The following is a 19,603-nucleotide window of genomic DNA, read 5'->3' as shown; positions in this document are numbered from 1 at the left end:
AGTCAGATCCACACACATGGTGTCACATTGAGGAAAGCTAGTGTAGATTTGTCAGATTATATCTGCACTGGAAAGATGTTTCAATGTTGTATTGTGTTTCTCAGGACACTAATGGAGATCTGTCAGGAGAAACCAATGAGATTGATGTTGAGGTAAAGGAGATTATCATCCTGCCTGATGAGATTGATTATGTTGAGGTAAAGGAGATGATCATCCTGCCTAATGAGATTGATTATGAGGAGGTAGAGGAGATGATCATCCTGCCTGATGAGGAAAGGTTCCAAGTGAAGCAAGAGAAGAAGGAAGAAGTGAAGGTAAAGGAGAAGAAGGAACAGGAGAATGAGACAGAGGAGCGGAAGAAATGCCGCAAGACCCTCGAGAAGAAGTGAGATTTAAGTAGACAGAAGATAATTATATAGTGGAGGGAGGGAAAAGCTAGCAGACAGACAGGACACATAAAAGGAGGTAGTAAAGGATGGTGTGACCACAGGAAATTGGTGGCACGGGAGGACGGGCTTGAGTTAATGGTTGGAGCAGAATCAGTGGAATGGTATTAAATAAATAAAACACAAGGTTCCCATGTTTTTGATGCCATTCCATTCGCTCCGTTCCAGACATTATTATGAACCGTCCTCCCTTCAGCAACCTCCACTGGGTGTGACTCACAATTTTGAAGTGTTGTAGTAGTGTCCGTATTGTTACATTCATGTCAGTGGTTACTGTCTCCCTCACAGCTTTATCAGATGTCTGAGGAAGATGTTTTGCTGTGGAGGCTGCTCTCAGAAATGCTGCAACTGAAATCTTCATCACACTGCAACCAGAGACCCAAAAACATGCACACACACACACACATACACACACACACACACACACACACACACACACACAAATGTGCGCCCACAGACATACACACACACACATACACACCAGGGATTTATTTCATCCTATTTTTCAATAAACATAAAATCCCATCCTGTTGTTTGTTTTGTTCAGATTGGCAGGTCTTGTCATTTTTTATTTTTTTTGTCCAGTGTTGGTTTTGGGAAGGCTCCATAGCTAGTAGAATAGAGTGGTCCTATTCATTCATTACAACTTTATAAGATTTAGCCTCTTCACTCTGGGAGACCTGTACACATTTGTCTCCTGGAGCCAAGAGGCTTTATAAGGTTGTGCCTGAAGGGAAAGTCAAGTATGAAGAGAAAAAGCTTGCATGCAGAATTGCTCACCAAACATACTTTTTGTCTAGGGTGTGCGGATTCAACATAGCCCTCTTTAGTTGTGTGTGGATTCCAATAATTTATATATACACCCCAGGAGGTTGGTGGCACCTTAATTTGGGAGGATGGGCTTGTGGTAATGGCTGGAGCTGAATGGTACCAAATGCATCAAACACATGGTTTCCATGTGCTTGACACCATTCCATTAGCGCCGTTCCAGCTATTATTATGAGCCATCCTCCCCTCAGTAGCCTCCTATGATATACATACAGTATGTTTATATACATAATTGGAGTCATTCATGCACTCTTCCTTGTGCATGAGCGCCTCCCTGTGGACACTCGCGAGGCCCCATGTGCAGATGTTATAGCGTTACACGACCAGCGTGGGGCGGTAGACCTCGATGCCCAACACATTGCTAAACCAGTCGCACTCGTACACATAAAGGACTAGGAAATATACAACATTTCAAACAAGGGGAGGCGACAAATAAGGAAAACAAAGGAGCCTCTAATTCAACGGGACGAACCGGTACATAGTCGTTAGCGTTTCAGACATCCGTGGAGAGTGATACGATCGAGTTTGTAAGGTTTGATATTGTATTTGTCATTTGGATGACACAATTAGCTGGCCTGCCTGCATTGGCCAATGATGTTCGCTAACGCCAGGCAGTTATCTGTCTGACTATCGACGTTAGCCAGCTAGCGGAGGCCTGTCAAAGCTTTTCACGTTATTTGTTAGCTGCTACACGAGACGTTCAAGACCTTGAACTTAAAAAATAGCAAGCAAATGTTGTGATCTTCCTAACTATCTTCAACTACAGTAGTTAGTACAGTAACTAGCTAGCCGGCGCTCTTATAGCCAGCTAACGTTAGCTAGCCAACTAACTAGATTTCTGGTTAACGTTAGCTAGTCAGACAGCATTGCCGTTGTGGTAGTTAAGTTAGCAAGCGAGCTAACTAGTAATATTTAAAGGCCTGTTGTGTATTTAGGCCTCCCGTATGGACCACAATATGAGACGTCAGTTGGCAGGATTGCACGACTTTGTGGACACTACCTAGCAGTTTACAATTAGCCAACACGAAATATTGTGCGCAGACGCTGGCTGACATCTGCACCACACACCCTATTTTGAGGCTCCATGGCATGGATAACGAGGGCGGTTCCCTGTTTTAGCGCTTGCTGATGTTAGCTAAGCTACATTAGCAATGAGCGAGTGATGCAAGAATGTTTTGGTAGTTCATAGTTCGCAACTGCACACGTTGTCTTCCAACTTGCTAGCTACACTACTCTTCTTTCCAATGTCTATCTCCAATGCTAGCCCGTACTACTAGTTAAATTAGGGACCATTACCAGTCTAGTAGGCTACCATTATCGCACGAGTTGAACGTACTATTAACGTTACCAAAATCATGGAAATGCACCACAATTGTTTCCAAAGACACTCTGCTTGCTAGTTGGCTATGTATGCAATCTGCACAGATACAATTGTGAATTCGTTATTCTCTATCTAGTACTTAACCAACCACTTTAAACATTTTACATCTGTTTTGTCCGCTTATCTACATCATTCTAATAACTAAAGGGGGTCACGTTGGAATAGAGCGGAGTTCTGGGGCCTCCCCTTCATCCACGTTTTGGTTTCTGACCTAACACTACACAGCTGATTTAAAATAACCAACTCATCAAGTTTTGATTATCTGAATCCACTGTGTAGTGTTAGGGCAAAAACCAAAACGTTTGGGAAACCCTGGAGTAGAGGAGTGCTGCCTACATTTAATTAACTTTAGCCTGCGAGTGAAATATGGATTGAACACTTGGTGAAGTCGAAAGGTGCCCAGAGATTCAGTTCAAACCAGGGGCGGGTGTCTGTGTTTCTATTTTAATCTGTTAACATGGGACACATCAGATATGACCAGGCTAGGTCTTGCTTTAGTGCTAGTTGGTTATATTCTTGGCTCCAGTGTTGCCAAAGTAGACTGACTGACTGGTCTGGTACATCACCCTGTGTCTCGTTCATTATCCACTACATTCTGGGAGTAACTTCACTGGTCTTGGCTGTACACATAACAGTGCTATTGGAATCCATGTTGCGTTTTGATAGCTGAGGAATGCTCAACTCTTCTCTTTTATATCGAGGAGAAGTTGATTATTGATAACAGGTTGTGTGATTTGACGGCAACAACATTGAGTTGCCATCAATCAATATTTTTATCGACTACAACCACCTACTTTCCTGATTTGTGTTGCTCAACTCCGTGTGAAAGTGCTTGTGCCAACTGAATCTGTTTTACGTAGTACATCAAGGCTGTTGCGTCTCCAGTTAAGCAACAACGAGGAGAACGTAGGTTGTATTCAATGAAAGTATGAATTTCAGTATTCCCAGTGAAAGAACCACAGTTAGTTACAAACTTAGGTACATGTAGGCATTTTTAAGAATTTAGATTTTTACAAGTATCGCCTGAGGGGACTCAATGGTGTTGCTATCAAATCACGCAACCTGTTATTAATAACTCAACTCCATAATATAAGGGACTTCAGTGTTCCTCAGCTATTTTGGACTAGCTGCATTGTCATGGATGTTCTAAAATGGGGGACATTTTAAGTAAGTCTCCTTTCTGCACCCTTTACATACAAACTGCACCCATCCCTCTGTGGTGTGAATTCAACCCTGCCTTATTCGACAAATGTAGCACCACTGATGTCAGATTGACACCTTGAACAGTGGTGATACAGCATAGTACCGGGGCAGCAGGTAGCCTAGTGGTTAGAGAGTTGGACCAGTAACCCAAATCCCAGAGCTGACATGGTAAAAATCTGTCTTTCTGCCCCTGAACAAGGCAGTTAACCCACTGTTCCTAGGCCATCATTGAAAATAAGAATTTGTTCTTAACTGGCTTGCCTAGTTAAATTTGGGAATTCGAGGGCCGCCAGTTGCCCATCCCTTGCCCTAGATAAAAGCTCAGTGAGAGAAGGTCTCACGTGTCCCACTGAGGGGCTCATGTATTCCCCCGGCTCTCACTGCTCTAGATACGGTTATAAGCACCTTACAGTTTGTCTGGGGAGGGGTGTGTGAGAGAATATGTGGTGGGTTTGTGTTGTTTACACTAGTGGGGAGAAGTACCGGTAAATGGAGGTTTCTGTGACCTTAACAACACTAGAAGGGGTCATGTAGAGGCCCCTTTGGAGTAGGGTAGGGCAGTGGACGTTCTACCTCTGGTCAGTGGTAGTCAATGATTACAATCAGTCATGTCTCCATGTCACCTCCTCTTATGATGCAACTGGTCAGTAAAACCAATCAATTTGATCCATAGATAAAGTAAACACAACTCCTGCAGTTAGCCTGCCCTTTCAACAACCTCATGCACAATTAGAGTAATGATATTAGAGTAATATCAAATCTCAGTATGAGGGTGAGGATCAACATTTTGCTTCCACCTCTTTTAACTGTTTCCTGTCTTCAGATCAATCTGTTTAGCCTGCCCCTCTACATCCTGTTGTTTCTTAGCACTATGAATCTTAGTGTCAGTATGACTTATGAATTGTGAGTCAGTAGGTTATGAATTGTGAGTTAGTAGAATCATACTGATACAAAGATACATGATGAATAGTGAGTCACATTGTTAGTGCCTTTACTGATTTGGCTCCTCCTCACTGAGCTCTCTGAGTCTGTACTGATGCAGTTTGAACAACTGTCACAGTTTGGTTTAGTCTTTCTCGGCAGAGCCCTTTCTTTCTCTCTTTCTCATTTATCATCTCCAGTTGATATTTTCTCTCTTTCCTGTGGATAGGTAGGACTGTGCACTCGCTACTTGGTCTACCACGGTAACCACCACCACCATGCCGTTCCCCTTTGGCAAGTCCCACAAGTCGCCGGCGGACATCGTCAAGAACCTGAAGGACAACATGACGGTGTTGGAGAAACACGACATCTCTGACAAGAAGGCTGAGAAGGTAAACACAAAGACATACAGACAGTACCTCCTAGTTATACCTCTCTCCCACTACTCTTAACTTGATTAGTGACCTCAGAAATTCTATGGAAGCGATGGAGTGGGGAATTTCAAACCCCTCCCTCTAAGAGTTTGAATTGACTACAGTGTAAATAAATAAATAGGCAGGCCTCTCCAAATCTGTTCCTGGAGAGCTACCCTTCTGTAGTTTTTCATTCCAACCCTAGCTGTAACTAACCTGATTCAGCTTATCAACCAACTAATTATTAGAATCAAGTGTGGTAGATTAGGGTTGGAGTGTGAACCTACAGGACGGTCGCTCTCTGGAAACAGGGTTGGAGTGTGAACCTACCGGACGGTTGCTCTCTGGGAACAGGGTTGGAGTGTGAACCTACCGGACGGTTGCTCTCTGGGAACAGGGTTGGAGTGTGAACCTACCGGACGGTCACTCTCTGGGAACAGGGTTGGAGTGTGAACCTACCGGACGGTCACTCTCTGGGAACAGGGTTGGAGTGTGAACCTACCGGACGGTTGCTCTCTGGGAACAGGGTTGGAGTGTGAACCTACCGGACGGTCGCTCTCTGGGAACAGGGTTGGAGTGTGAACCTACCGGACGGTCGCTCTCTGGGAACAGGGTTGGAGTGTGAACCTACCGGACGGTCGCTCTCTGGGAACAGGGTTGGAGTGTGAACCTACCGGACGGTCGCTCTCTGGGAACAGGGTTGGAGTGTGAACCTACCGGACGGTCGCTCTCTGGGAACAGGGTTGGAGTGTGAACCTACCGGACGGTCGCTCTCTGGGAACAGGGTTGGACCCCAGGTGTAATATGGTATCTGTGTTTTGAAAATATATATGAACAAAAGAAATTGCCTGTCATGTTTGACTAGAAACATTGGTCCCAACAACCTGTTGAGGGTTTCCTTTCATAACAAGCCATCTCTACACTCTGAAGAAAGTGTATGATGGGATAATCTCAGTACAACATGGGATGGTGGGTGTTAGGGGTTAGCTAGGTCAGAGGAAACAGTATGGTGACTGATGGAGAGCTAGCTTATATAATGTAGAGAGCTCATTTCATCTGTGTCTGGCTCTGTGTGTGTCCAGGCCACGGAGGAGGTGTCTAAGAGCCTCGTGGCGATGAAGGAGATTCTGTACGGCACCAATGAGAAGGAGCCCCAGACAGAGGCGGTGGCCCAGCTGGCCCAGGAGCTTTACAACAGCGGCCTGCTCAGCACCCTCGTAGCTGACCTGCAGCTCATCGACTTTGAGGTGAAACACTTTTACACTGTGTTTGTTTGTCTTTGGGACAGATGCAGGGATATGAGAGATTTCTTTTGAGATGCTGACTAGAAAGGTGAGTCTCCTTTGGGAGGAGTGATATAGATGAGAGAGACCGATTTGTGTCGCTGTACAGAAAGAGTCGAGACTGACTGTGTTCAGTCTCTTCTACTGGCACATGGACATGCTTTCACAGGGACATTTCCTCACTGCAGTGTGTGTGTGTGTGTGTAGACTTCACTCAGTGTGTCAGTGTGGTGTGATTCTCCTCTTCCTCTTTGACACGCTCAACCTCCACATCCTTCAGTTGGTCTGGGTCATTCTCACCCATCAGAAGAGACATCTGTCTTAGCTATTCCTGCTATAGAGAGGCTGAAATTGATAATGGGTGCAAAAACAACGCAATGATACTAATACGTGAATGTTTTTATCACCATAACATGTATAAGAACATTGAATTCAGAATTTAGCTTCAGAAAAACTTTATGGCTGACCCTTTGGGATTTGTAACACTTTTCTGACATTGCTTCATGTCATTTCTGTACAACATCAGGGTAAGAAGGATGTGGCTCAGATCTTCAACAACATCTTGAGGCGTCAGATCGGGACGCGGACGCCCACGGTGGAGTACCTCTGTACTCAGCAGAACATTCTCTTCATGCTGCTCAAAGGGTGAGGCCTGGGGTGCCCAAACTCACACTACAACCTGTCATTTACAATGTTTGGGTGTCGTGTTTTTGTGTTGGTTACCACATTGTCTCAATACAAAATAATTAAATGCATCGAAATAGAAAGATAACTATTGCAGAAGTTGACAGAAAGCAGATATTGATAGTAATAACTGGAGACTTAACAATGTCCTATATCAGGGATCATCAACTAGATTCAGCCATGGGCAGATTTCTTTATTTTTTATTGAGTGGATGGTCGGGGACCAGAACATAATTACAAATCATTTGTAGACTGCAAATTTACTGAAAGAAACCCAAACAGATGTGTGTGACTAATACACAATCATTTCAAACCTTGCTTACATTTGTATACGATGTGTCTCTATTATGTGTGGGAATTCTTGAACAGATTTCTTATAGTAAAATCACTTGGAACTGATTTTCTGGTGTTTTTACAGTCAGAAATGGATCATTATTTTTTAAAGTACCGGACACTCCTGAACTATCTTGTACTTAGCTGTTTTTAAAAAGCTTAGCCTGTATTCTCTTCTCTTTCTCTATTTGATAGGCTATATGAATGACTGTTGGCAATGCTTCATTGTTTTATGTATGTCTTTTTCCCAATCAAACAATGAATGTAAAGGAGTTCCATTTCAAAGTACTTTTTCTCGCCTAAAAACACAAGTTAGCCAGAGGACTAATAATGAGGGAGAACAAAGCATATCAATATCCTATAGAAACATCTAATGACCAGTTTAAGCTTATTAAGAAAGAAATGATCAGTGCAGACCATGAATATCCCTCCAAGCGAGGTTTAAATGCTTTACGACAATTTAAAGTTGGGAACATCAGCTTATTTCCCAAATATTGTAGCCTACGAAGGAGTTGTCCTAAAGTTGTGGTGTTCATAAATAACAGAGATGAGTGTCTATAGCCTAAGACTAGGCATAGGCTATCAATCACAGCTTTATGATAGATAGAAGAAACAACGTTTATTTTCCTGTTTTTATGAGGCAATTATTATCCAGTTGTGAAGACGGTAGACTGTTTCTATCCAGCCCATGATGTAGTCTTATAACCTACATGACCAAAGTATGTGGACACCTGCTCGTTGAACATCTCATTCCAAAATCATGGGCATTAATATGGAGTTGGTCCCCCCTCCACTCTTCTGGGAAGGCTTTACAATAGATGTTGGAACATTGCTGCAGGGACTTGCTTCCATTCAGCTACAAGAGCATTAGTGAGGCCGAGCACTGATGTTGGGCGTTAGGCCTGGCTCAAAGGCGGCGTTCCAATTCATCCCAATGGTGTTCGATGGGGTTGAGGTCAGGGCTCTGCAGGCCAATCAAGTTCTCCCACACTAACCTCAACAAACCATTTCTGTATGGATGTCGTGTTGTACACGGGGGCATTGTCACGGTGAAACAGGAAAGGGCCTTCTCCAAACTGTTACCACAAAGTTGTAAGCACAGAATCATCTAGAATGTCTTTGTATGTTGTAGCATTAAGATTTCCCTTCACTGGAACTAAGGGGCCTAGCCCGAACCATGAAAAACAGCCCCAGAACTTTATTCCTCTTCCACCAAACTTTACAGTTGGCACTATGCATTGGGGCAGGTGTTTCCACTGCTCCAGTGTCCAATGGCGCCGAGCTTTACACCACTCCAGCCGATGCTTGGAATTGCGCTTGGTGATCTTAGGCTTGTGTGCTGCTGCTTGGCCATAGAAACCCATTTCATGAAGCTCCCGACGAACAGTTCTTGTGCCGACGTTGCTTCCAGAGTCTGTTTGGAACTCTGTAGTGAGTGTTGCGCTTCAGCACTCGGCGGTCTTGTTCTGTGTGGCCTACCACTTTACAACTGAGCTGTTGTTGCTACTAGACATTTCCACTTCACAATAACAGCACTTGTGCCCCAGTTGACCGGGGCAGCTCCTGCAGGGCAGAAATTTGACCAACTGACTTGTTCGGAAGGTGGCATCCTATGACGGTGTCATGTTGAAAGTCACTGAGCTCTTCAGTACGGGCCACTCTACTGCCAGTGTTTGTCTATGAAGATTGCATGGCTGTGTGCTCAATATTTATATACCTGTTTGGGGGGGGGGGCAATAGGGGGCGATAGCATTGTATGTCAATGTTTTATCGGTACATAATTACGTTAGGACTAAGGTTGACATCGCCCAACCCTACTTGCGTCGTAATAACGGGATACCTCCTTCCTATTCAAATGTCCACCTGGTAGGTACGAGTCTCCAGAGATCGCTTTGAACTGTGGCATCATGCTGAGGGAGTGTATCAGGCACGAGCCACTGGCCAAGATCACTCTGGGGGCCGAGCAGTTCTACGACTTCTTCAGATACGTGGAGATGTCCACGTTCGACATCGCTTCAGACGCATTCGCCACTTTTAAAGTGAGTTTTCCAAAATGACTGCGGTTTTTCTCAGAACTGTAATATCTCAGACCCCCTAGTATCTCAGACCCCCTAGTATCTCAGACCCCCTAGTATCTCAGACCCCCTAGTATCTCAGACCCCCTAGGACCGTGGCTTTCTTGGGACCTAGATAGAGGGCCTGCATTTTTAGCTCATTGGTTAAAATACCTGTATATTTTCCTCTTCCAGGACTTGCTAACGAGACACAAGATTCTGAGTGCAGAGTTCCTGGAGCAGCATTACGACAGGGTAAGTCCTCCACATCGTGCTGAAATGTAACCCGGCGAGGACACATCTCCATGACGCGTTTCTTTGAATTCTCCTTTTTCTGAATAGCAACCTGTCCTGGTTAACAGAGCTTTTTAAGACTGAGGTCACGCCAGGATAAGCTGAGTTTATTTGTGCTAAACCCCAGCCTGACAACGGAGTATTTCAGAGACATCTGAGATCCATGAAAAGTATACCAGGGAATATGGAAATGACCTTGGCAGCACAGTACTCAGTACCTAACAACAAAAAAAACAGGCATTCGACACTGTGGCTGTTTTGAATACAAGGCACCTCCCTGTCTATCGGTGTGAGAATGTCACTAGTTGGCTTCTCACCGAGTTTGCAAACAAGCAGATGCACTCTGAAATAGCGCTTGACATTCACTATGATTCTTTCTCCTCCCCTCCCTCCAGTTCTTCAGTGAATATGAGAAGTTACTCCACTCTGAGAACTACGTGACTAAAAGGCAATCCCTCAAGGTAAGAACGTTGGTCCTGTTGTCATAAAAAGCTGTCAATTGTATTTGTATGTATACCTGTTTTTGAGGGCTCAGTATAGATGATCTCTTACATGGTGTTTGGTTACTGAATATCACCAAGCTGACTGATGTCGCATCAGTCTGTGGATGTAGTAGGTTTTCGATACATTTCATCTGCCTGGTAACGGCCTCTTATTTTTGCCAATGCATAGCAGTATCTTCACTTTGCCTTGTGTAAACCCAACTGTTTATATAGTTTTAGCTGAATCTTGTTTTAAACCTGGCATTTAAATTAATTATTACTTTATCACCTACCACAGACTAATTGCAATTTATTACTTAATGTTTTTTGTCACACTGAAACAATCTAGTTGCTGGGAGAGCTACTTCTCGATCGACACAATTTCACCATCATGACGAAATACATCAGCAAGCCAGAGAACCTCAAGCTAATGATGAACCTTCTTCGAGACAAAAGCCGCAACATCCAGTTTGAGGCCTTCCATGTCTTCAAGGTAAAATAAAAAACGAGAGACTAGCACAAGGCTATAGCAGGCGGTGCAATTTGATGAGTTTAGTTAGATTGTAAGAATAATTTCTCCTCTTCCTTCCCCTGTAGGTGTTTGTGGCCAACCCCAACAAGACACAGCCCATCTTGGACATTCTTCTGAAGAACCAGACCAAACTCATCGAGTTCCTCTCCAAGTTCCAGAACGACAGGACGGAGGACGAACAGTTCAATGATGAAAAGACGTACCTGGTCAAACAGATCAGAGATCTGAAGAGGCTGTCCCCCCAGGAGGCCTGAGGGAGGGGCTTAAGGGGTCCAGACAACATCTGGATAACGGACTCATCAGCAGCCGCTGCTGTTCTGGTTTTTACACCATTTTGAGGAGGAAAAAAAAATTACACGCCCACATCAGGTCATCAAGAAGTCTCCCGCTCATTCTGCTGTTCAATGCAACGGACATTCGATTTATTTTATTTTTTTCCATTTTTATTTCCAGTATCTCCTTTTAAAAAGATGAACATAATAGATGCTGCTTGTTTCTTCTACATTAAGACATGTGGAAGGGTAATATCAACACAACAAAGGTCATTCAAACATAGTAACAATGAAATCTACATTTGAGTGCTATGCAGACTTCTGACACACACGTAGTGCTATAATATCAACATAAACCTTGAGATGAAAAGGTACTAGCAAAGTGAGCATGGTTGCATGCCTTGTTCGAATGTGACCGATAAATCGCTGTACTTGGCTAAACGCTGGCCCTGTCTACTTAGTGTCACAGTCTGCAAAAAGCACGTACCAGCTACAACTCTTATCTATGCTTTCATCGTATACAGCAGCAACAGTGATACATTTTGAAATGGGCTCTCCAGTGGCCTCATACCAAACCATGCAGCTATTGGTGTGTTGTGAAACAGCACAAAGCGAATGATATGGGTTAAATGCTAGATATTATTTCAGTACAGGGCTGACTTGTTCTGGTACAGGGTGAACATGTACATATGACTTTTATTTTTGCTTTGTAGATTTTGTTGAAACATTGACAAATGAATATATATATTTTACCTTAAATCAAGTTTTTCGGTAATTCTAATCAAAAATCTGTCTTTTTTTTTTTTGCTTTTCATTTTACTGCTGAATTTAAATGGTGGCTGGTTCTTCTTTGTACATAATGTCCAGCCAGGGCCAGCTCTTACATTGTTAACCTAGAAGACATTACTAATAATTAGTACAGCTGGGGAATGTAATGGTATTAGCCCAGATCTCTTAATCCTCTTTTCTTTCCGTCTGTATTTCAGTAACTCGGACGACTAAAATGTGCTGGGGTGCCAGGACAGTGGGGTGGAGGGGAGGCCAGGAGGGAATGGGATGGGGCAAGGTGATAACTAAAACATCAAGCCTGTGTGTTTGTGCTGAGCAGCCAGCCAATGGTCACCTTCCCCTGCTCAGACGTTGCATGTATCAACCAATGGTTGCGTGCCATGTCATCCACTGAGAGATTGCTATAACATGTGGTTAGCTGATACGTAAAATATATCCGATACAAGCATTGTAAGTTCGAACTGGCAGGTGTCAGCGATGCCTGGGTAGAGGAACACGCCCTCCATCACCCAACTGGATTCTGATCCGGGGGGGGGGTTGAGGGGGATTTCAGAGAATCTCATCATTCTCCCCCCCACTCATCCACTCTGGTTTATTATGATATTCACTGCTGTCTGGTGGTGTTGCACCATATCTAGTGAGCTTCAGGAGTTGACAATTACTTGGCACATTCAGATGTTTCCCCTTTACCACCCAGTTTGAGCCTTTTTCATTGGGGTTGAAATTCCAGTACCATTCCAGAGCATTAAGTATGTTCTTTGGAGATTGTTTAAATGTTTACTTTACACTGACTGCGCTAATCTGCCATTTGAAACACGGTATTTATTTGAGGGATGGAGTTGATTGGATGATATGAATATATTGCATATATACCACTCAAAAGACATGTTGACTTGCAGTGAAGGATATGGTCAGAGAGTAGTGTTGAGCCAAGTGCTTTTGACTGAAAGCTCAAGATATCCCAATAGATGGCAGATCAACCATTTCATTGTGCAAACCAACAGAGACCAGTATTCCTCAATGCATACTTAAATTGCATGTTCCTCTACTGGCTGCATGGTACTCTCTACAAGCAATGTTGTACTGGAATTTTCTTCCAAAAATAACAAATGAACATTTGAGATAGCTTGAAATTATTTGGCTATGTCTAACCTTTGACTCCAGTCCCAGCACATTGAATGTGTGGGTGCTTTCAGTAGTGTCAAAGGCTTTGGCCTTACCATCTAAACATAAATAAATGAAAAACATTTGGAATAAATTTAACCTTTGCTCAGTGTTAATTGTTTCTCATTGTCCTTTCCTGTATCTGTCTGCTGAATGTATGGAAGAGTAAAATCTTTTTTTTATCCAGCACACAAGCACTCAATTTACGGTATATACCCTATCCTGGATGTTGACGACGTGTGCGTTATTTAGCCATGGATACTTGGCTATTGTAGCCTTTTCTTTTTATAAACAGAATGTGCTAATGATACCGCCTAATTATCAGTTCCCCCTTTCTCTATTTTTTTTCACGGACGGTACTCTTCACACACTACTCATCATCACGTAGACGTAACTCATTCCAGTGCCTGTGCCTTTAAGTGGGCTTAAAAGTCAAACTTCCGGTAGATTGATACCACCAGCTATATTGTATCGGTAACAACAGAAGAGGCTCGCATACGAAAGGGGATCTAGCTACTGTAGCTAGAAAGAATCGAAACCCACCCGACCAGTCTTTGACAGGGACAGCCATGGTGAAGATCACTTTCCAGTCCGTCGCGGGACAGAAAGCCGAGAAGGAGCAGAATGATGGCGACAAAACCGACATTCTCATAACCCATCCAATGGTAAATTAGTGATGCATTTCTCTGTTGTGGTTGGCAACATATATCGCTTTGTGTGCTGTGCCCTTCGATAAAACATAGCTAGCTAGCGCTACTTCCAGCAATTATGAAGTTACGCGTGGTGGGCTGTCAAGCGTCTGCAGGGCATTTTACCGGTACAATCATCGACGTAACAGGAGCATTTTAACGTTATTTGACAGCAGAGCAGCCATTGTCATGTATAAGGAAATAAAACGATGCTCTGCGGCTAACGAGCTCTTAGTGGACATTTTGCCAAATAGTCTACGGATAAAGGGGAACTGCTAACATTACTATTGAACATAGTTAAGTGGATGTTCTTAGACCGATTAGCTTTATTGACATAAATTATTTAGGCCAACGTTAGGCTCTGAGAATTTAACTCTAATGTTGTCAATATTGGAGTTAAATTCTTAGCTGTAAGAACCTAAACCAAGAAGGATCAAATTGTTATTTAAACATAGGTCTATAATGTTGGCTGTGGGTTATGAATAATTATTGTATCTCTTGGAAAATGTGACTGGATTACAATAAAAACATGTTTACCAAACAGGCAGCAGACAAAATGGCAGATGGAGGTTACTGCTGGCCATGCAAGTTCATATTTAATAAGTAGCATCACTGTGCCAGCAGTAGGCTACAGTCCTCAACTTGTGATGCAGTCGTTCAAGGAAAGCTTGGCTTCTCAGCATCCTGCTGTTTCAAATCCAATAAAATAATAAAATATGCATTTCTTTCAGTCAGCCCCCTGCATTCTGTAATGAACTACAATGAAAGCCTGAGACAAGTATTCGATCAAAGGTTTGAAATATGCATCTTCACCAATTAGGCTGCATGTGTGCCTGTTTTTATCTCAAGGGTAAATTGGCAGTTACCTTCTATAATATAGTGTTTGTTGGAAATGTAGACAGACTGACTGAAAATGTGACGATAATCTAAGGCCCTCCTATCTCAATCAGCAGGGAAGAACAATGGTAAAAGTCTCTGTGGGGAAAACACACACAGCGAAAATGATGCCTAGTCTATCCCTTCATCCTTGTGCATCTTCTCTCCTAGTTTATCCTTCACCACAGGTTGTCATAACACTAAGATTTGTGCTTTGATAGTCTGTGAGCTGTTTTCATACATAGGCAATAGCCGTGTCAGGAGATTTTCAAGTACCAGCTAAGAATAGCTTGCTTTGTTGTCTCCTATGCACAGAGCTCATCCTCTAGGATAAATGTACCTGTACACCCACCTATCCACCCACGTAGTTGCACATATACGGTAGAAAGGATTTCTGCTCACATTCATCACGTTATGTTAATTATCATGAATGGTTACGTGAGCGGTGTAGGCTACAATCGTGCGCCTATTGCCAACCCGTGTCACCCTGCCAACAAACCGGTTGAGCGTGTGACAGAGGCAGATGGGGTGAGAGACTGGGGGTGGTGTTACTCTCTGTCTTTAGAAGTGCCATGTTACTAGCCACTCTGTTATCCATCTCTGCCTCCCACGTTGCTGTTCCACTGCTAAAACATGCAGATTTATTCTATCTAAGACCAGGAACATAATGCACTCTTAACCCCACCTGACTTAGTCTGCCCTGTTGTGATGTGCCTCCATAGAATATCTGTGAAACACTAGCTTTTCAACAAGTACCAAAGCCTTACCAGTAAGCTTCGTCTGAGCTTCTTCTGTAGAGTGAGGCAGCCTGCTGTAGAAGTACACTGCCTGGACAGGACACTAGCCTGTGTTTATGTATGTGGCCCTGTGTCTCTCCCTGTCAGGAGGATGAGGAGGAGCTGGTTCTGCCTCTGCGCTCAGGGAGATCTCCTCTGAATGGCCTATGCTGCCTGACCTTTGGCCTGGTGGTCTTCATGTCTGGTCTGGTGTTGGCCTCCATCTATGTCTACCGCTACTACTTCATACCCCAGGTACCTAGAACCTACATCCAGTGACAGCATGAGACAATACTCTTATATCGCTCTGTCCTCTGGTCCTACACTATATATAAAAGTATGTGGACACCCCTTCAAAAATGTGGATTTGGTTATTTCAGCCACCCCGTTGCTGACAGGTGTATCAAATCGAGCACACAGCAATGCAATCTCCATAGACCAACATTGGCAGTTGACTGGCCTTACGGAAGAGCTCAAGGACTTTGAACGTGGCATCGTCAGAGGATGCCACCTTTCCAACAAGTCAGTTCGTCAAATTTCTGCCCTGCTAGAGCTGCCCTGGTCAACTGTATGTGCTGTAATTGTGAAGTGGAAATGTCTAGGGGCAACAGCGGCTCAGCCACAAAGTGGTAGGCCACACAAGCTCACAGAATGGACCGCTAGAGCGCATAGCATGTAAAAATTGTCCGTCCTCGGTTGCAACACTCACTACCGAGTTACAAACTGCCTCTGGAAGCAACATCAGCACAATAACTGTTCGTCAGGAGCTTCATGAAATGGGTTTGCATGACCGAGCAGCCACAGACAAGCCTAAGATCACCATGAGCAATGCCATGCGTTGGGTGGCGTAAAGCTCACAGCCATTGGACTCTGTAGCAGTGGAAAGTCCGACAGACAAATCTTGGTTTGGCAGATGCCAGGAGAACGCTTCCTTCCCGACTGCATTGTGCCAACTGTAAAGTTTGTTGGAGGAGGAATAATGGTCTGGGGCTGTTTTTCATAGTTCGGGCTAGGCCCCTTAGTTCCAGTGAAGGGAAATCTTAACGCGACAGCATACAGTACGATGACATTCCAGAGGATTCTGTGCTCTCAACTTTGTGGCAACAGTTTGGGGAAGGCCGTTTCCTGTTTCAGCATGACAATGCCCCTGTGCATAAAGCGAAGTCCATACAGAAATGGTTTGTCGAGATCGGTGAGGAAGAACTTGATTGGCCTGCACAGAGCCCTGACCTCAACCCCATCAAACACTTTTGGGATGAATTGGAACACCGACTGTGAGCCAGGCCTAATCGCCCAACATCAGTGCCCAACCTCACTAATGCTCTTGTGGCTGAATGGAAGCAAGTCCCTGCAGCAATGTTCCAACATCTACTGTAAAGCCTTCCCAGAAGAGTGGAGGCTGTTATAACAGCAAAGGGAGACAAACTCCATATGAATGATTTTGGAATGAGTTGTTGATCGAGCAGGTGTCCACATACTTCACATGTAGTGGGTCTTCTGATGTTGAATTTCTAAATGTGCATCCTGGTTTAACTGTCTCTGGTGGTGGTATAACGTACATTTTGAGGTCAGTTGTTTATCAGACATTGGTCCTTCTTTCCCAGTCTGAGACCATGAAACGTTCAATAATAGCAGTGACTGTGATAATGAGGATGATAGTTAGTGATTGCCTTGCTAACGGTTCCCCTGTGCCTTGACCTAGATCCCAGAGGAGAGTCTGTTCCACTGCAGGGTTCGTTATGAGGACTCTGTATACGCCCCTCTGAGAGGCAGACAGGAGCTGGAGGAGAACGTGGGCATCTACCTGGAAGACAACTATGAGCAGATCAGCGTGCCTGTGCCCCACTTTGGAGGAAGCGACCCTGCTGACATCATCCACGACTTTCACAGGGTGAGGAGGACTAGGCACATCCACGCACGTACCCACACACCTGATGTAGAGTCAATCGGCCAGGTTTTTGACATGCATAGTTTTATTTAGTTTAGTTTCTGTCTGTCACCAGGGACTGACTGCCTACCATGACATCGCTCTGGACAAATGCTATGTCATCGAGCTCAACACCACCATCGTTATGCCCCCACGGAACCTCTGGGAACTGCTGGTCAATGTTAAGGTAACATAAAGCCTGTCTCTCTCACTTTCTGTTTGAGATGCCATCATTTTCCACAGCTTATTATTCCCTCTTTGTCCCCGTCTCTCTCTCTCTGCCTCTGTCTTTCTGTCTCTCTCAATTGAAGGGGGTTTAATGGCCTGGGAAACATGTTTACATTGTCAACGCAAGTGCAATGGATAATAAACTAAAGTGAAATAAACAATAAAAAATGAACAGTAAACATTACTCACAAGTTTCAAAGGAATGGAGGCATTTGACATGTCATTATGGCTATGTACAGTGTTATAATGATGTGCAAATAGTCTCTCTCATTCTCTCTGAACTCTAAACCTGTCCACCCCCCCCCCCCTGTGTTTAGAAGGGGACATACCTGCCCCAGACCTACATTATCCAGGAGGAGATGTTTGTGACAGGGAGGGTTCACAACATGCGCCAGCTGGGGCCCTTCATCTACCGCCTGTGTAACGGCAAGGACACATACCGCCTGAAACGCCGCACCCGCAGACGTGAGTCGGAAGGGGGGGGTTCAGAGATTTGTATTAAGGTTGTGCGGGTCATTCAGGGTCTGAATGGTCTACCTATTCTCTTGTCTAATAAAAGTCTTTCACTGTCTGACCTGTAGGCATCAACAAACGGGAAGTGGCGAACTGCCATCGTATCCGCCACTTTGAGAACACGTTTGTGGTTGAGACGGTCATCTGTGATGGAGTGTAAACTGTTACCTCAGCTTGACCTTCTGGCACGACATCCTAAGGCACAGCCACCTCTCCAGCCACTGTAGCGCATCCCTGTGTAGATACTTAGAATGACCATTCAGTTGCACTTTAACTATGGTTTTGTTATTTTTTTCCATATGTCTAACTATCTTCTTTATAAACACACTGTTTATTTTAGGAATTGTCAGTAGTGAGGTTTTCCTTGTGTTTCCTGGCTGCAATAATAATGTTTTTCTCTGTAATTTACCTTGGATGAAATAGTTTCATGTAGCAGAACCACTAAGCCAATTATGATAGGGAGGTATAGGGAGGTTTTTCCACTTAAGAAAACTGTGATGGCCTTGGTTGTCAGGGAAGACAACAGTTTCCAAGTGTTGTCATGGCGACTACTTGATTTCCCTGCTCTTGAAATTACTGCGCGTGAAATCCTGCTACTGTCAGCCACCGCCTGACCTAATGTTGTCGCATCGCTCTCAGCTTTCTCTTGCTCTCTGTCTCACTGTTTGTCTGTCACAACCCCCCCCCCCCCCCCCCAGCACACCTCATGCTTCTCTTTTGTATTTCTTCTTCTTTAGCTCAGTCACCCTATCAAAGTAAAGGAAACCATGAATGTGAGTTTAAGAACCCTACAAAGTGAGTTAAGAACCAGTGTCCCTACAAAGTGAAGTAGACAAATTGGCCATTATTAGTCTTTGTGTGTGTTTGCTCCTGTATGTAAGGCCTCAGAAGTATAGAATCATGTACATGACACTTAATGTAGTTATGTAATATTATACCAGATTATTTCCAGCCAAGCTGCCCTTCTCCCTGTGAACGTGTCAAAGAATGTTTCTCCCTCCTTATTGATGCCCCTCATCACCTCTTATTGTTTATATTTCAGGGGAGGTCGAGCTTCTCCCTGTGAACGTGTCAGAATGTTTCTCCCTCCTTATTGATGCCCCTCATCACCTCTTATTGTTTATATTTCAGGGGAGGTCGAGCTTCTCCCTGTGAACGTGTCAGAATGTTTCTCCCTCCTTATTGATGCCCCTCATCACCTCGTATTGTTTATTTCAGGGGAGGTCGAGCTTCTCCCCCTTCATTTGCACTCTTTATCAATGCTTTTGAGTCATTCTAGTTCAATTCTGTCATTTATTTTTCACCCTGCATGTGTGTTTCTCTAAGGATAAACCGCACTGTTAGAATCTTTTCTAAGAGCACGTTTAAAGCCTTGGTCCAGAGTCAGAGACTGGACTAAAGTAGTGATTGCTGTGAAGGAGTTTATTATATCATATGCTAATATATACCTTAGACAGGTCTGTATATTTTGTCTGCTGGTGAAGTCTTCTCTGTGAATAAAGTAGTTAAAACACC

At 44.0% G+C, this 19,603-nt stretch overlaps 2 protein-coding genes across 4 annotated transcripts; both read left to right on the top strand.

Moving 5' to 3' along the window:
* Window positions 1-1,599: 1,599 nt before the first annotated feature.
* Window positions 1,600-13,195, top strand: LOC109909266 (calcium-binding protein 39). 3 transcript variants are annotated; one of them, XM_020508332.2, is made up of 9 exons: window positions 1,600-1,806; window positions 5,009-5,171; window positions 6,275-6,439; window positions 7,002-7,120; window positions 9,363-9,531; window positions 9,742-9,801; window positions 10,236-10,301; window positions 10,672-10,815; window positions 10,920-13,195. In XM_020508332.2, exons 2-9 carry the CDS (start codon window positions 5,058-5,060, stop codon window positions 11,106-11,108), a joined length of 1,026 nt encoding a protein of 341 aa, XP_020363921.1. In that variant the 5' UTR covers window positions 1,600-1,806; window positions 5,009-5,057; the 3' UTR covers window positions 11,109-13,195. The 3 variants fall into 3 exon arrangements, with proteins under 3 accessions (XP_020363921.1, XP_020363923.1, XP_020363922.1); XM_020508334.2 differs by having other exon boundaries at window positions 1,600-1,748; window positions 10,920-13,178; XM_020508333.2 differs by having other exon boundaries at window positions 1,620-1,801.
* Window positions 13,196-13,460: 265 nt separating this feature from the next.
* Window positions 13,461-19,603, top strand: LOC109909265 (integral membrane protein 2C). The gene is made up of 6 exons (XM_020508330.2): window positions 13,461-13,744; window positions 15,529-15,675; window positions 17,123-17,311; window positions 17,424-17,534; window positions 17,893-18,040; window positions 18,157-19,603. The coding sequence occupies exons 1-6, from the start codon at window positions 13,649-13,651 to the stop codon at window positions 18,246-18,248; spliced, it is 783 nt and encodes a 260-aa protein (XP_020363919.1). The 5' UTR covers window positions 13,461-13,648; the 3' UTR covers window positions 18,249-19,603.

This window comes from Oncorhynchus kisutch, linkage group LG18 (genome assembly GCF_002021735.2).
Source record: "Oncorhynchus kisutch isolate 150728-3 linkage group LG18, Okis_V2, whole genome shotgun sequence".
Lineage (NCBI taxonomy): Eukaryota > Metazoa > Chordata > Actinopteri > Salmoniformes > Salmonidae > Oncorhynchus > Oncorhynchus kisutch.
Note: the sequence above shows the minus strand (reverse complement) of the source record. Positions and strands in the feature narration are given on the sequence as shown.

Bases quoted from the DNA above. Each gene is read 5' to 3' on its own strand.
- LOC109909266 (XM_020508332.2), top strand. From the start codon at position 5,058: ATGCCGTTCCCCTTTGGCAAGTCCCACAAGTCGCCGGCGGACATCGTC. The intron at 6,440-7,001 runs GTGAAACACTTT...GTACAACATCAG, and splicing joins TGCAGCTCATCGACTTTGAG to GGTAAGAAGGATGTGGCTCA. The intron at 9,532-9,741 runs GTGAGTTTTCCA...TTCCTCTTCCAG, and splicing joins ACGCATTCGCCACTTTTAAA to GACTTGCTAACGAGACACAA.
- LOC109909265 (XM_020508330.2), top strand. From the start codon at position 13,649: ATGGTGAAGATCACTTTCCAGTCCGTCGCGGGACAGAAAGCCGAGAAG. The intron at 17,535-17,892 runs GTAACATAAAGC...CCCTGTGTTTAG, and splicing joins AACTGCTGGTCAATGTTAAG to AAGGGGACATACCTGCCCCA. The intron at 18,041-18,156 runs GTGAGTCGGAAG...TCTGACCTGTAG, and splicing joins GAAACGCCGCACCCGCAGAC to GCATCAACAAACGGGAAGTG.